The sequence below is a fragment of the Periophthalmus magnuspinnatus genome, chromosome 23 (genome assembly GCF_009829125.3).
Source record: "Periophthalmus magnuspinnatus isolate fPerMag1 chromosome 23, fPerMag1.2.pri, whole genome shotgun sequence".
In the NCBI taxonomy this organism is placed as follows: domain Eukaryota; kingdom Metazoa; phylum Chordata; class Actinopteri; order Gobiiformes; family Gobiidae; genus Periophthalmus; species Periophthalmus magnuspinnatus.
Genome location: NC_047148.1, coordinates 6,645,249 through 6,658,787, shown reverse-complemented (window position 1 = coordinate 6,658,787; position 13,539 = coordinate 6,645,249). Strand labels below are relative to the sequence as shown.

The 13,539-nt window shown below is 38.0% G+C and overlaps 1 protein-coding gene across 1 annotated transcript; it reads left to right on the top strand.

The window, feature by feature from the left end:
- Positions 1 to 2,002: 2,002 nt before the first annotated feature.
- LOC117392191 (uncharacterized) lies at positions 2,003 to 4,424 on the top strand. The gene is made up of 5 exons (XM_033990218.2): positions 2,003 to 2,022; positions 2,503 to 2,568; positions 2,710 to 3,003; positions 3,083 to 3,367; positions 3,914 to 4,424. Exons 2-5 carry the CDS (start codon positions 2,529 to 2,531, stop codon positions 4,291 to 4,293), a joined length of 999 nt encoding a protein of 332 aa, XP_033846109.2. The 5' UTR covers positions 2,003 to 2,022; positions 2,503 to 2,528; the 3' UTR covers positions 4,294 to 4,424.
- Positions 4,425 to 13,539: the final 9,115 nt, after the last annotated feature.

Here is a 13,539-nt window from a genome sequence, read left to right as displayed (position 1 = left end):
CCACTCCCTGTTCTTCCTCTCTATTTTTTTCATCTCTCCTCTTCTTCCTCTCTCTCCTTTTCCTCTCTCTTCTTTCCTCTTCCTTCCTCTCTCCTCTCATCCTCTCTCCTCTTTCTCTCTCTCCTCGCCCCCTGTCTCCTTTCCCTCTCTTTTCTCTCTCTCTCTCCTTTCTCTCCCTCCTCTCCCTCACTCTTTTCTCTTCTCCTCTCACCTCTTCCTCTCTCTGTCACTCCCTCTTTTCTTTCATTTCCCCCTCTCTCTTCTTTCCTCCTCCTCTCTCCTTTTCCTCCTCTCTCTCTTTTCTCCTCCTCTCTCCTTTTCCTCCTCTCTACTCCCTCTCTCTCTTCTCACTCCCTCTCTTCTTTCCCTCTCTCTCTTCTCTCCTCCTCTCTCTTTCTCCTCTTCCCCTCTCCCCGTTCTCCCTCTCTCGTTTTCTCCTCTCTCCTCTTGACCCCGGACCCTCTCTTCTCCCTCTTTCTCTCCTCCCTTCTTTCTCTCTCTTCTCGTTTCTTGTCTTCTCGTCTGCTGTTCCTGACACTTGTTGACTTCCTCTCTTCATGTCTTATGGGAAACCTTGATGCTTCTGCTTCAAACTGAAACAAACTCATAACACAAAAGTGAAGCAGAGACGTCACACAGCTCGTCTGCTCTCACATAACAGTCGTTTTTAAAGCTACAGTACGTAACTTTATGGATAACTTTAGTCTATTTTCTGGCTAAAATGTCACATCCTGTAGATTTAAGTCTAGATAGAAAACGTTTTGATAATTTGATAAAACTGTTCATTTCTCTACAGCTCAAATCATGTACTACAGTTTCACAGGTTTGACACAATTATATCAGATGCCCTTTCTGACACAAACCTCTCATAGTTTTATTTTGTGCATAAACATCTCATGTATTTAATTTATAACCTCATAGCAGTATTTATTTGCATAGTACAGTATAAAACAGTATTTTAACTACAAGCGTATCATCCATGCTAATTTGAAATTCAAATGTTTATGTCAAATATAAACCCCTGGAATAACATCTTCCAGTGTTAATGATTAAAAGGAAAACTGTAAACTCAACAGGAAGTGTCTGCGTGTTTTTGTTTCCATGGTGACTGTAAAAATACACTGCTGACTTCCTTAGAAAGTCTAATGATTGAGTATGTCTTTTACAGCTCCTTAAATTATGTATTTTAGGCTTAAAACTTTCTACTACTTTCTGTGTTGTTTCCTTTGGCAAGACACTTGACTTGAATAAATGAACGGAGAGTTAAAATAAATAAATACATAACCTGTACATGCAACAACTAACCATAATATTGACTTAATTAATCTCAATTAACCTTAATAAAGCATAAACAAAGGCTTATTTCATAATGAAGAAGTTTATTAACAGTGATAGAGGCTTTGTAACTTAAAGCTGCACTGCAACTTTTCTAGTGGGGGGTCTGCCACTTGCTTCTATAAATGTGCCATCTCTATTACTTAGTAGATGTTTTTTTTTTTTTTGCTTTGTTTGGAATGTTCCATGGCACGGCATTTAACTTTTATCTATTTGTATTGCTCAAAAACATTCGAAAATGCACTGAGTGGGGTCGCCATGGGGATAGAAAAGTTGAATCTTATACTGGGACATTACAAGAAAAGCAATGACACATCAATGGACAAACAGGTGGTGGACCCTCAACCAAAAATATTACACAGTGTTCCTTTAATTAATACCTTAACCTCCTGAGAACTCCGGATCTCAGACTTAGCCCGGGTGAATTGACCTGTTGTGCACGTTTTAACAGTTAAAAATAGTCATACGTGCACTTCCAGATATAATTTAACAATAGCATTTGCATTTTAAACATTTGCATATCTCTGGTAAATAACAGTGTTGTAAGGTCCTGCCTGGTCCGCTCCGTCATCTTTTGTTTATTCTGCATCTGCTTTGAATATGACCACACAGCCTGTCCCTATATAACACACGCAGACATCAGGATAACACCTCAGACGACATCTCCTCTCCTCTCTGTCTCTACAGGTAAGAGCACGGACACCGGCTACACTCAGTTTGTTATTTATTTATTCTTTTGCTGAATTATTGTGAAGGAATTGTTACTTTTGTTATAATAAAACAGTGACTTGTAGTGAATGTAAGCACGTGTCAGAGCGGTTTTGAGCCATGAAGGAAACGACTTTGACACAGTAGCTCACAACTTCACAATATTATAACAAAGAACACAAAATATTAATGGTGCTATAATACAAAATGACGCTTTGTTGCATCATCATAGTTTTCCATCAGTTTTACTTACCTTAAAAAGCACAACCTATAATTGGTTAAAAAGAAAAACTTGTTAGCAGACTCATTTTTCCACAAATGTGATCTATAACTTGACCTGGTGGTGCATAATCCCAATATATACGTTAAGATAAAGAACATATTGAGCTTTACTTGACACACAGAGTATATAAATGTGTAAACCGATTATTTGATATGTTTTGCCATTTGTATTTTCAGACTTTTGTGTCTTCTTCTTCGTTACAATGGGACACATACGACTGATGTTATGTCTGTTGAGCGCAGGTAAAGTGCTGTATCTCACAAATAAGTCAAATGACATTATACATGCAGGGACTTTGCAGGAATGTGTGTTTATGAAAAATACATGTGTTGGTGTGACTTGTTCTCTCACTAATATATACTGTCCATCTCTTATCTTAACAGGATTTGTCAAATCTTCAGTGTCACAACTACGAACATTTAATGTTTCTTCTAAAAGAATGGAAAGAACTGAGGCATCAGAATATTGCACAAAGATGGGCATGAAACTTGTCACTGTGTATGATGAAGATGATGTCAAATTTGTAGTAAATTTGGGCAACTCAAATATTGGTGTCTGGGTTGGCCTGTACAGAACCACATGTAACAGTGACACAGATGCAGACCCACCAAAGTGTCCAGCTACTCCAAATACCATGCGTGATTGTTCTGATGAATTGCCCTTTAAATGCAGCCAAAGTAAATTATTTTATTAACATCACATCTAATGCTTTCATATCAGTTGCAAAATAATAATGAACAAAATGATGTTTTACAGGTTCTAATGAAACGGGTGTGGACCTGAACTGGTGTGCAGCTAGACAGTACTGTCAATATCACTCTTTGGGTGACCTGGCAAGTAGTGAGAGCGAATCGAAAGACAGGTTGTGGATTTTAGGGGAAATCACTGATGACTGGAAATGGGAGGATGGCGGTTGTTCCACATATCGTGAATGGGAAGAAAATCATTCTCTCAATGGAAACTGTGATGCTGCTGTTACATCTAATTATAAGCTCAAATCTCATGGAGATGGTAGTAGAATCCCACCAATGTGCTCTAAAGGTAAAATCCCTTGATATAATCATTCCTCACCAAACACAAAATATGCAGCATTAATTTAAACTTTTTAGATTAAAAAAAATCATTTTTCTGCTCTGTCCATTGACCTCTATATAACTACTTACACTGATGCTTTGGTTTCAAGATGATTAGCCAATCAGAATGAGCCTCACATGAGTCTCTCATTAGGGTTGCCAGTGCCAATGGTGAAATCCAGTTGATTAAAACCTAAAAAGATCTGAATCCTCACTCCCTAAACCCCAGCACTTACAGCCAATCATGAATCAGTGCTAGTGCAGCCTCTGCAGCTCAGTGAGTGAATACTGGATTTTTAAAACTTTCACAGGAGGCATATATACTGAGCATTTGTATGTGTCCTCTATCTGCAGGTTATGGCACTGGCAACACAAGTTCAATTGTTAATGTAATACCATTTTAAAACATGTTTTGTTTTACTACACAATTTTGGTAAATCAACAGAGGGCTTCTGCTCTACTTCATATGAAATGAAAATGTTACCACACATCTGACTGCGTTGTTGTCAAACAGGTGATTTGAGAATAGTGGTCGTCAACAAAACAAGACTAACATGGAAGCAGGCTCTGGATTATTGTGACAAAAAACACTCCGGGCTGCTGCAGATCCTCACCCCTGAGCACCAGAAATCAGTGGAGCTGTGGTTAAGTAACACAGGATACACTGAGACATTCTGGGTGGGGCTGAGGCAGAGTCGAGTGTTCGGATTCTGGATATGGAAAGACACAATGGTGAACAGCAGTAACTGGGCGAATGGGGAACAGCCCGTGATGCCCCTGTCTCACCAGTGTGGGGTCATCCAGGCCCCCGGGTACACATGGAGAGATCACAACTGCCTGCACCCTCTGCCCTTCATCTGTCAGGAGATGATTGTCCGGTTAAACAAGGACTGAAGATGCCACGTAAAGACACATTTTAAATTTGATTTGAGGTCAAAATATGTCTGCTGTATGCTGTCTGCATCTAATTAAAGAGTTCTATTGTCCCATAGCCAATAGTCTGTTAGCTTGATTGTTGTTGTAAGCTTGACTGTGACAGAAAAAGTCCGCTCTGGTCTCTGAGAGTTGTGAAAAGTACTTATAAACTCATTGTGGTGAAAAAATAAAGCACTACATTTTTTTTATTTTTGTTTTAGCTTTTTAATTAATGCTTTCAATGTGGTTATAGTTTATGTGGTTTTATGTTTAAAAATGTTATAGTTACCTTATGAATCTATGAGAGAAATTACTAAACTACCATTACTACAATCTGAAAACTTACAAAGAGCATGGAATAATACACATCTGAATGATAATAGCAAAACATTTATGGAAGTAAAAATGTAAACAGATTTGCTGTAATTTGCTGCATTTTAGCCTGAATAATTTATTAATGTATCTGGGACAAAAAAACAGCAACAGAAAAAGTGTGCAAGTTTTATTAATTTAACAAAATATTGAGGCTTTCAATATATAAAACTACTGTTCACTTCAATAAAATACACATTTGTACACTATGGTTTAATGTCATTTTTTATTTCTCCAAACAACAGATCTCTATCTTAAAGAACACATATGATGCATTATTGTGGTGTTACTTATTTTTTAAAATGCTTTTGGTCACATTGGGATAAGTATTTATATAAATATGACCAAAAGTATATTTAAAGTATATTTTCCAAAGGTCTGCATTTGGAAAATACTTTATAGACTACACCTTCGTTTCCAATGATGCATTTAGGCATTGGAGCTCCCTCTGCTGGCAGCAATGGGAATGGATTGTGGGAAAGTAAACAAATCCCCTTAGAATGCTTTGCTCAGTCATGTGTTTGTTGTGAACATTGTAGAGTAGAGTCGAGTGGTGGTTAATCGACTAAAAAACTGAAGTCTAGTGTTTTATGTTTGACACAACTGAACAGGCCATATGTGAATGGAGCATTTTTGACTTCACAGAGAAAATGACTTTGCATGAATGGATTCATGAAACAAACATGAATGAAACAAAAATACAACTCCAGGTATGTATTTGATGAACAATGTGACATGGTTAAAAGCTCAAAAAGTTCAATTTTGCATAATATGTGTCCAAAATCTACAGTCACCATGTTCTGTGCATTGTGAATTTTAGAGTAATGCAAAATAGCCAACATTAAGGCTAGAAGCCAGAGGGCGTGGTGAGCAGCAGATGGGAGGAGGTATTGGGCTCTGTTAAACTATTAGCATCCCAGTGTGTGCCCGAGGCAGTGCGCCACCAGCAGGGACCAGGTTTGGAGCGGGCAGCCACTTCTTAATGTTCTCACATCATTTCACCTTCACAGCTACTGACAAAAACAAAGTATGAAGTATGAAGTTGTGAGGGACGGGCGTTTTAGTAAAGCAAAGTAGTTTATAGTTTATGAGGGACAAAGGAGAATGACACAAATGTACACAATGATATAGACATTGGTGTAGTGACTGTAGACAGCTGAAACATTTGAGAAAATACATTGAATAATAAATATAACTTTTATGGTCCATAGGGGATATTCCAACCTAATCTCTGCCACCTGCTTGTCTCTGTGAAGATCTTTTTGCTTAGACTAGAATGTTTCACAGTATGACATTAACCTTATCCATGGAGATGCCACCAAGCGAAGTTAGAGAGGTGACCCTGCATACATTAAGAAGTTATTTTACACTATAGAAACATATGCAATTCAATAAATGCGGCTTTAAATTTCTGGCTAAAGCAATAACATCTCCATGGAGACAAACACAGCTTTGAAGATTTACATGGACTAAATAAATCAGCATTACTCAAACATGTGTGAATCAAACAAAATACAACTCCAGGTATGTTTTTGATGAAGTAACAACATTATAACACGGCTTAAAGCGCACAGGAGTAAATTTTGTGTAATACAGGACCTTTAAATAATAATTATACTTGTTAAACCTTTACAGCACAGCAGCAAACTGAAATTAATTAGTCGTCTCATACACACCCCCTCAACCTGTGATGGTGTTTTTGGCATTAAAATCACTACATGTGCATGAGTACTGGCATTTCTGACATCCTTAGGGTATAGGGACAGCTCATTTGCATGTGAAATTGGACCTCCAGGCTTCCATAGGGTCAGGGTTATACAGAGATAGGCGTGTGCTGTCCTCAAGCTAACCACTCTCTGTTTTAGCCTTTGCCCCATGAAAGGTTCAGGATGACCCCATTTTACCACAAACCTGCTAATTGCTATGTATTTGTTCAACAGTCTATTTCCACTAGCTAACTGTTTGTACGTGCATAAAAGCTTGAATTCTAGCACGTAAGAACCAATAGAAAAATGCAATATTCGTGATGCTGGGATATCAGATCTTAGAACATTTATTTACCTGTGTGTGCAGTGGTCGATGAAGTATTCAGTTTTGTTACTTACGTAAAAGTACATATACAGAGGGGAAAAGTATCACATGAAAAAAATCTACTTAAGTAAAATAATTAAAGTACCTTTTTAAAAATGTACTTTAAACGTAAAAATATTTAGCATAGATAAAAAAATATATACAGTACAGATTAAAAAGATACATATTTTGACTGAATACAAATTAATGTCTTAATTTTTCTCATGAATTTTATGTATTACATTTTGTTTACTCAAAGCTGGAGCTTGAACTCGAAAACTTTAATCGGGATGTTACTACGAACATGGTAAAAACAACTCCTCAAATCATATGAAAAGTACTTTTACTACATTGTATTAATTTTTTTGGTCTAGTTAAAACATTTGTGGAGTAGAAAGTACAGATACCTGCAAAAGTTGTAAAGTAAAAGTAAAGGTATCCACTGTAAAATGTACAGATACCTAAAAATTCTACTTAAATACAGTACTTTACTACTTGTACTTCATTACCTTGCACCACAGCATGTGTGTTGTGCGTGGGTTGTCGGTTCACACCAGCCTCATTTGGCTGCCTGCAAAAAGCTTTTATGAGGAAGTTACTAAGTTAGATTTGAATAGCTGCTCAGATACTTTCTGTAGATTTATTTCCAAGACAAATTGCCAGTATTGCCATTGCATACTTTTATTGGCACCTTATAACAAAATTCTCATCCTTCCAAGATATTGTTATTGCCGTAATGCATGTTCCAGTATTTGATCTATAACAATATAATTTCATTTTTTTATTTTATTTGTCATCATACACAAACACGTGATAGACAAATTGTATGTTTCACACAAATGGATGTTAAGCACCCCCACAGGTCTGTCCCTGCTGGATCCCTGTGGAGGAGTCAGTGCTGCAGTAGGAGCCACATTTCTATCATGTTTACTGTAATGATAAACACTGCAGGATAAAATCACTCTTTCAAGGTCACTGCTCTCCAGTCTCCACCACTGCCGTTTCATGGAATAAATGTTGTTTTCTTGTAAATCTAAATATATATTGTATTGTATTTATCAGTTCTCTCACTAGTGTCCATTCCAGTAGACATTAGTTTCTCAAATGGGGGTAATAGGACTGGTTCTAGACCAGGGGTGTCAAACTCATTTTCACAAAGGGCCACATCAACAAAATGGTTGCTCTCAAAGGGCCAGATGTACCTAACTAAGATAAATGTCACTAAATGTAACCAAATTTAATGTAAAATAAATGCACCTACTTTTTAAACTTGTTAATTAACCGTTTCTATATTTATTACTTATTCAAGTTACAAATATTGCGCATGGATTTGCATAGACATGAAAAAATGGCTGTTTAACTGTGTATCAAACGATAAACTGACATTTATACCTTTTAATTTACTTTGCCACGGGCCACATAAAACGACGTGATGGGCCACATTTGGCCCATGGGCCTTGAGTTTGACACATATGTTCTAGATGATACTTTCAACAATGCAACTTTTCAGGAGAAGGTATTGCTTGGCCTAGAATATTTCACAGTATGGCATTAAACACATCTATATCCATTGAGACAAGCTGGTAATGCTTCCAGACCAAGTTACAGGTCAGATCTATGTACATGTGACCACGCTCATAGTATGAAGTTATGTCTTTCCAGGTTGGTTTAGGTATGAAAGCACCTGAGACAATCTAATGCCTGGGCTTTCACCAGGAGTTACATAATGAATCTTTAATAAATTGTACTTTGAAAACATGTTTGAATCAAAATGACATAGATGATAGAGTTTGACGTTAATATCGTTGTATTCCATATTCCACACACTGAACATATAGACATGGGGATTAGAATCAGTGCATATAAAAGGGCAGGTCTAGTCCTCACGGGGCAGGCAGTGGGAGGGCATCTGAAACAGTTCCACTCAGAGGGACAACTTGTGCATAGCAATGAACACATCACTGGTGAATATAATACTGAATATTATTGAGAGGGAAAGTAGGAGGAATCAGAGGATAGCTCTCAAGGAAGACAACAATAGTGGATTTTTTTTTTTTTTTTCAAATAAAAAGTCAAGTTTTGCTGTGGGTCTATGCAGGTGTTTACAATGGCCCATAGTGCTATTAGAATAAACTCTACATCTGCATGAAAATTGAACACTTCACCCCCTGCATTGTAAACTGGAGGATAATAGCGCTAATCCAGATACACGCAATATTGTCATAGATGTCCCATGCTTGAAACTCAAGGTCAGTGTTTATTATTATTAAAATCAGACAGATTGGCACATTGTTATGGTTCACCAACAGTAATACTCCACTGTCAAAACCTTGTATTTTCAGATGGTGTCAGTTATTTCCTTGCCTACAGTTGATGAGATGAAAGAAAACGTTGCGCAAATTTATTTCAATAGGCCACGAAACATAATTTAGAACTTTTTTTTTTGGTTTTGTGTTTTTCTAACGCAGCCCCAGGGCACTTATGTGGAAATAAATCTGATTTGAATCTTTCATCATTTGCAGTAACTGTGATCTGAACAGGCATGTCAGATTTAAGTGACTTTTACGGGTCTCAGAAGCTACAGGTGCCACGTTTGTCAGTGAAATAGTCAGAACCGAAACACAATTCAAGCGTCTGCCAGACAACAGCACTGAGGTTAGAAATAAAGTGAGATTTTAAAGTTAACTGATATTTTGGGAACAGTGAATCGAACTGAAAATCTCAACTAACCCATTTGAGGTGAAAGATAAACATGGCTAATTTTAGGTCAGTTTTTTGCAATTCTTCTCGCTAACATATTTAAATGATATAGCCTGTGAGGTAACAACAGCACAACACGTGATTTTGGTTCTCTTCTGCACATGAGGTCACTTCAGGCCTATTGGGTCCACACATGAAAACTGATTTGAGTCTCATTTTATTTGCAATGTGATCCTCCAAAACTCTGAATCAAGGCGTGAATATGGGGTGTGTATGTCAGAAACTGTTGGTTTAAGTTTAAAAGGCCCATATGTTATGTTTTTTCCTCATTCTTTCACACATGTTTAACACACAAATCCTGCATATTTAGGCTGAGTTCTTCTCTCAAACGAAAAACACTCTGTTCCACCTTGTGACGTCATGTGGTAATACAGGAAGTGCTCCACTGTTTTTAAACTCCATAAACCTTCACTAGAGTCATTTGGATGATTTCAGCCCTGGAATTGCCCATCTTTTCTGAACTGAAGGTAAAAAATAGCTCTTAACTTGAAAACTACTCCGTCATGACATCACAAGGTAATAAATCATGTTTATGTAACGGGTATATAGGGTAGAGACCTGAGGAAGAGGGCTAGGATCAGAAGACTAGGAATTCGGCTCAGGGAGAGAGTGACAGAGACAGTATGCTGCAGTTTGGTACCATGTATTAAAAAGCATGTAACACAATAGACAACAATGGCCATACACAAATAACAAATTGATCAGTCAGATGATGAAAGGTAGAGTAGGGGCGGAGTGGAGGTAGAGTAGGGGTGAAGTAGAGTTGAGGTAGAGTCGCGAGGCAAAAAGGCAAAATAAGCCTCCTACTGGACGTAGCTCGCCATCTGGGAATGAGAACCTGGGGCCATGGCCTCAGTCAATACAGTTCAGTTTAAGATCTGAATTTCAGTAAAAATAAGTAGCAATTGCAAACATCTCAATAATCTATCACAATACTAACTGTATCAGTGAATAATCCTTACAATAAATACAATGTACAATATGAAGCAGCATTAATCATGTGCATAGAAAGTGCGCATCCGCATTTGAGCATTCGGACAATTAGCGTTAATTTATACAAATCAAACACATGAAATTTATTATAACCGTGACTATGACATGGTATAGACTGGCAAAAGATGTGATGTAAGTTTCATAGTATTTGCTTAAAATCCTTTGGAGAAAACAGGGGCCAAACCCAATGCTAACCGCTCATTAGAAATGAATGGAGCGCGCTAGGCCACCGTTAGCAAACAAACAGATCACCAATTCCCCTTTAATATCACGAAATCAATTCCCCTTTAATATCACGAAATCGAATATCATCCCTGATGTGACATTTCCTTGATGGTCGGTACCTATGGTTGAAGAGTAAGTTTGACGAAGTTGGAGAGTTGTTATGACAAAATTAACGTAAATGGAAACTTCAAACCCACCGGCGTCGCATGCTCCTCGCGCCTCGCACCTGCCGGGTGTGTAGAGCTGCGGCTAATATGGGCGCTGATTGGCCGCAACGAGTCACGTGAGCAGCATGTGAAATTTGTGAGGGACGCAGCGGAGGGGAATGAGAGAGAGAGAGAGAGAGAGAGAGAGAGAGAGAGAGAGAGAGAGAGAGGGAACTGATATACTAGGGCATATGTGTCAAACTCAAGGCCCGCGAGCCAAATGTGGCCCTTCACATCATTTTATGTGGCCCTCGACAGGGTAAATTAAAAGGTATGATGGTCTTAAAATGTCGTTTTATCAAGAGATATGCACATATTTTTACATCTTTGCAAACACATAAGCAATATTTGTAACTTGAATAAGTAATAAATACAGAAACAGTTAATTAACAAGTTTAAAAAGTAGCTACGTTTATTTTACTTCTGGCCCTTTGACGGTAGCCATTTTGCCGATGTGGCCCTCGGTGAAAATATGTTTGACACGCCTGTACTAGGGAATCCGCATTTTTCACCCTGGTTACATTTACTCTAACATGTGTGAATGAAACAAAATGTTGCTATGTGCTGCTATGTTTTTGATGAGGTAACAAGAGTCAGTTTTGTGTAGGACCTTTAATTGTTTGCTATGACATAAACTACTATCTACCATACCATCTTTATATGGTTCAAATGTCCCAAAACAGTAAAATGCCAAGAATTCAAGTAAATAGAGCAGCATTAACTGATGTGAGGTAAAGCCAATTAAATAAATGAATCATAAATATGTCTTAAAAACTGTCTGTCCTTTTCTATCTCTTCACATGCTGAGTTGAAATTTCCTGATAAAAGCCTGTAACATTTCATAAAAAAGGGTAAGAATAATGAGGCTTTGTCCTCTAACACAAGTGAGAAGAAAACAGCAAAGATTGTGGAGACAATAGTTTGAGACACAGAGTAAACTCACCTATTTTGACTAGTGTGGGCGGGTCCACACACACACACACACCCCCCCGCATGCACAGACACACACGCGCACAAACACACACACACACACACGCATTCGGCATGTAAACTAAAGCCAATCTGAGGCCTCTTCACTGGGTTTTGTTGTGATACAGAGCGCTGTCTTTTAAAGTGAGCAGCGTAACACATGATTTCTACAGCAGTAAAATCGTCTTCATTTAAGCAACTATGATTCAATCCAACAGGCTACCAAATTCTGTTATTTTCCAGTTATATTTGAGTGAAAGCACACTAGCTGAGCCAAATAAATGCAGATGAGGTAAATGGAATTGGAAGAAATGGAAGAAATTAAAAGTAACTTAAGCAATATAGCTCCCTTCAGAAAACAGAAGATTTTTATTTTTGTATTTTACTGTTTTAAATTGAAATAAGGCCTATAATCATACAACATGTAACGTTGCCGAATATTTTTAAAAAGACAGGTTTTCAGGATTCATTTATTTTCATCTCCTCGTCAAGAAATTTGGCTCAGAGCAGGGGTCAGTAGCATTAACATACAGACATGACATAACAAAATACAAAAACTGGACTGAATATACAATCACCCAGGCTTCACACATGTGCACTATAAGTCCATGTTGTTGATCATTTTTATAGACTGGGGAACGTTTAGTTCTGTACTTATTTTTGCATTAAGGAACCCTGTATCTCCTGCCAGATTGCAGGAGCAGCGTAGAGGTGCAGATAAATTAAATAAATGCAAAAACCTGATGATAAACTGTGATTAGTTTAGTATTTACAGTAGCTTTACTCTCACAGGCCACAAACATGGAATACTAAATTTATTGTTGTGATTTGCTGAGATCGGCCTTATGAGAGTATAATTTAGGTACAGTTTAGATTTTATTTATTAAGTTCATGTTGAAGTGACATTAGTTGTTCACGTAGCAGAGCCCTGGACCTGGAGCTGTACCCGGTGCATGGAACTTGGCTGAAGTTGCTGCTGGTCCAATGACTGTGTGGGGGCATGACTAGCACCGCCCCCTGTGAGCAAGTCCCAGGTCACAGGTGTACCAGACCCCTTTAGAAGGTAGTACCTCCACTTTGGACCGCTGGAGGTAGGAGTAGGTGGGGTCCAAAGCTTTATGCAGTGGAAACACTCAGGGTCTGCACCTATTGTAAACAAGGCTATAATGTGATCTTCAGACTGTTCAAAGATGATCTGTGGTCCAGTCATATTAAACACAGCCACGATGTTACCAGCCAGTTTTACCAGTCTAAGGATCTGTTATTTATAAATGAAAGTCAGGTTTCCCAATCAACTGACTATTCCATACCTTAGCACAGACTCTATACCAGCTTTATCGAACGTCAGCATTACATTTTGGTTGATTCCAAACATCCTTATTTCTCTAAAAAAGCGTAGACGGTGGTGAATCTTGAAACACACCTTTGTCACATGCTCATGCCAGCTCATATGACTGTCCACTTCAACTCCTAAATATTTATAGGTTCAGACTTGCTCAATTATGTGTCCATTTATCGTTATCTCATGATGACCTGGGGTCCACCATATCCTCTGTTTTGTTCAGATTAACATGTAAATAGTGCTCATTACACCTTTTAATAAAGTGGTCTACTCCAGATATGTAGCTGC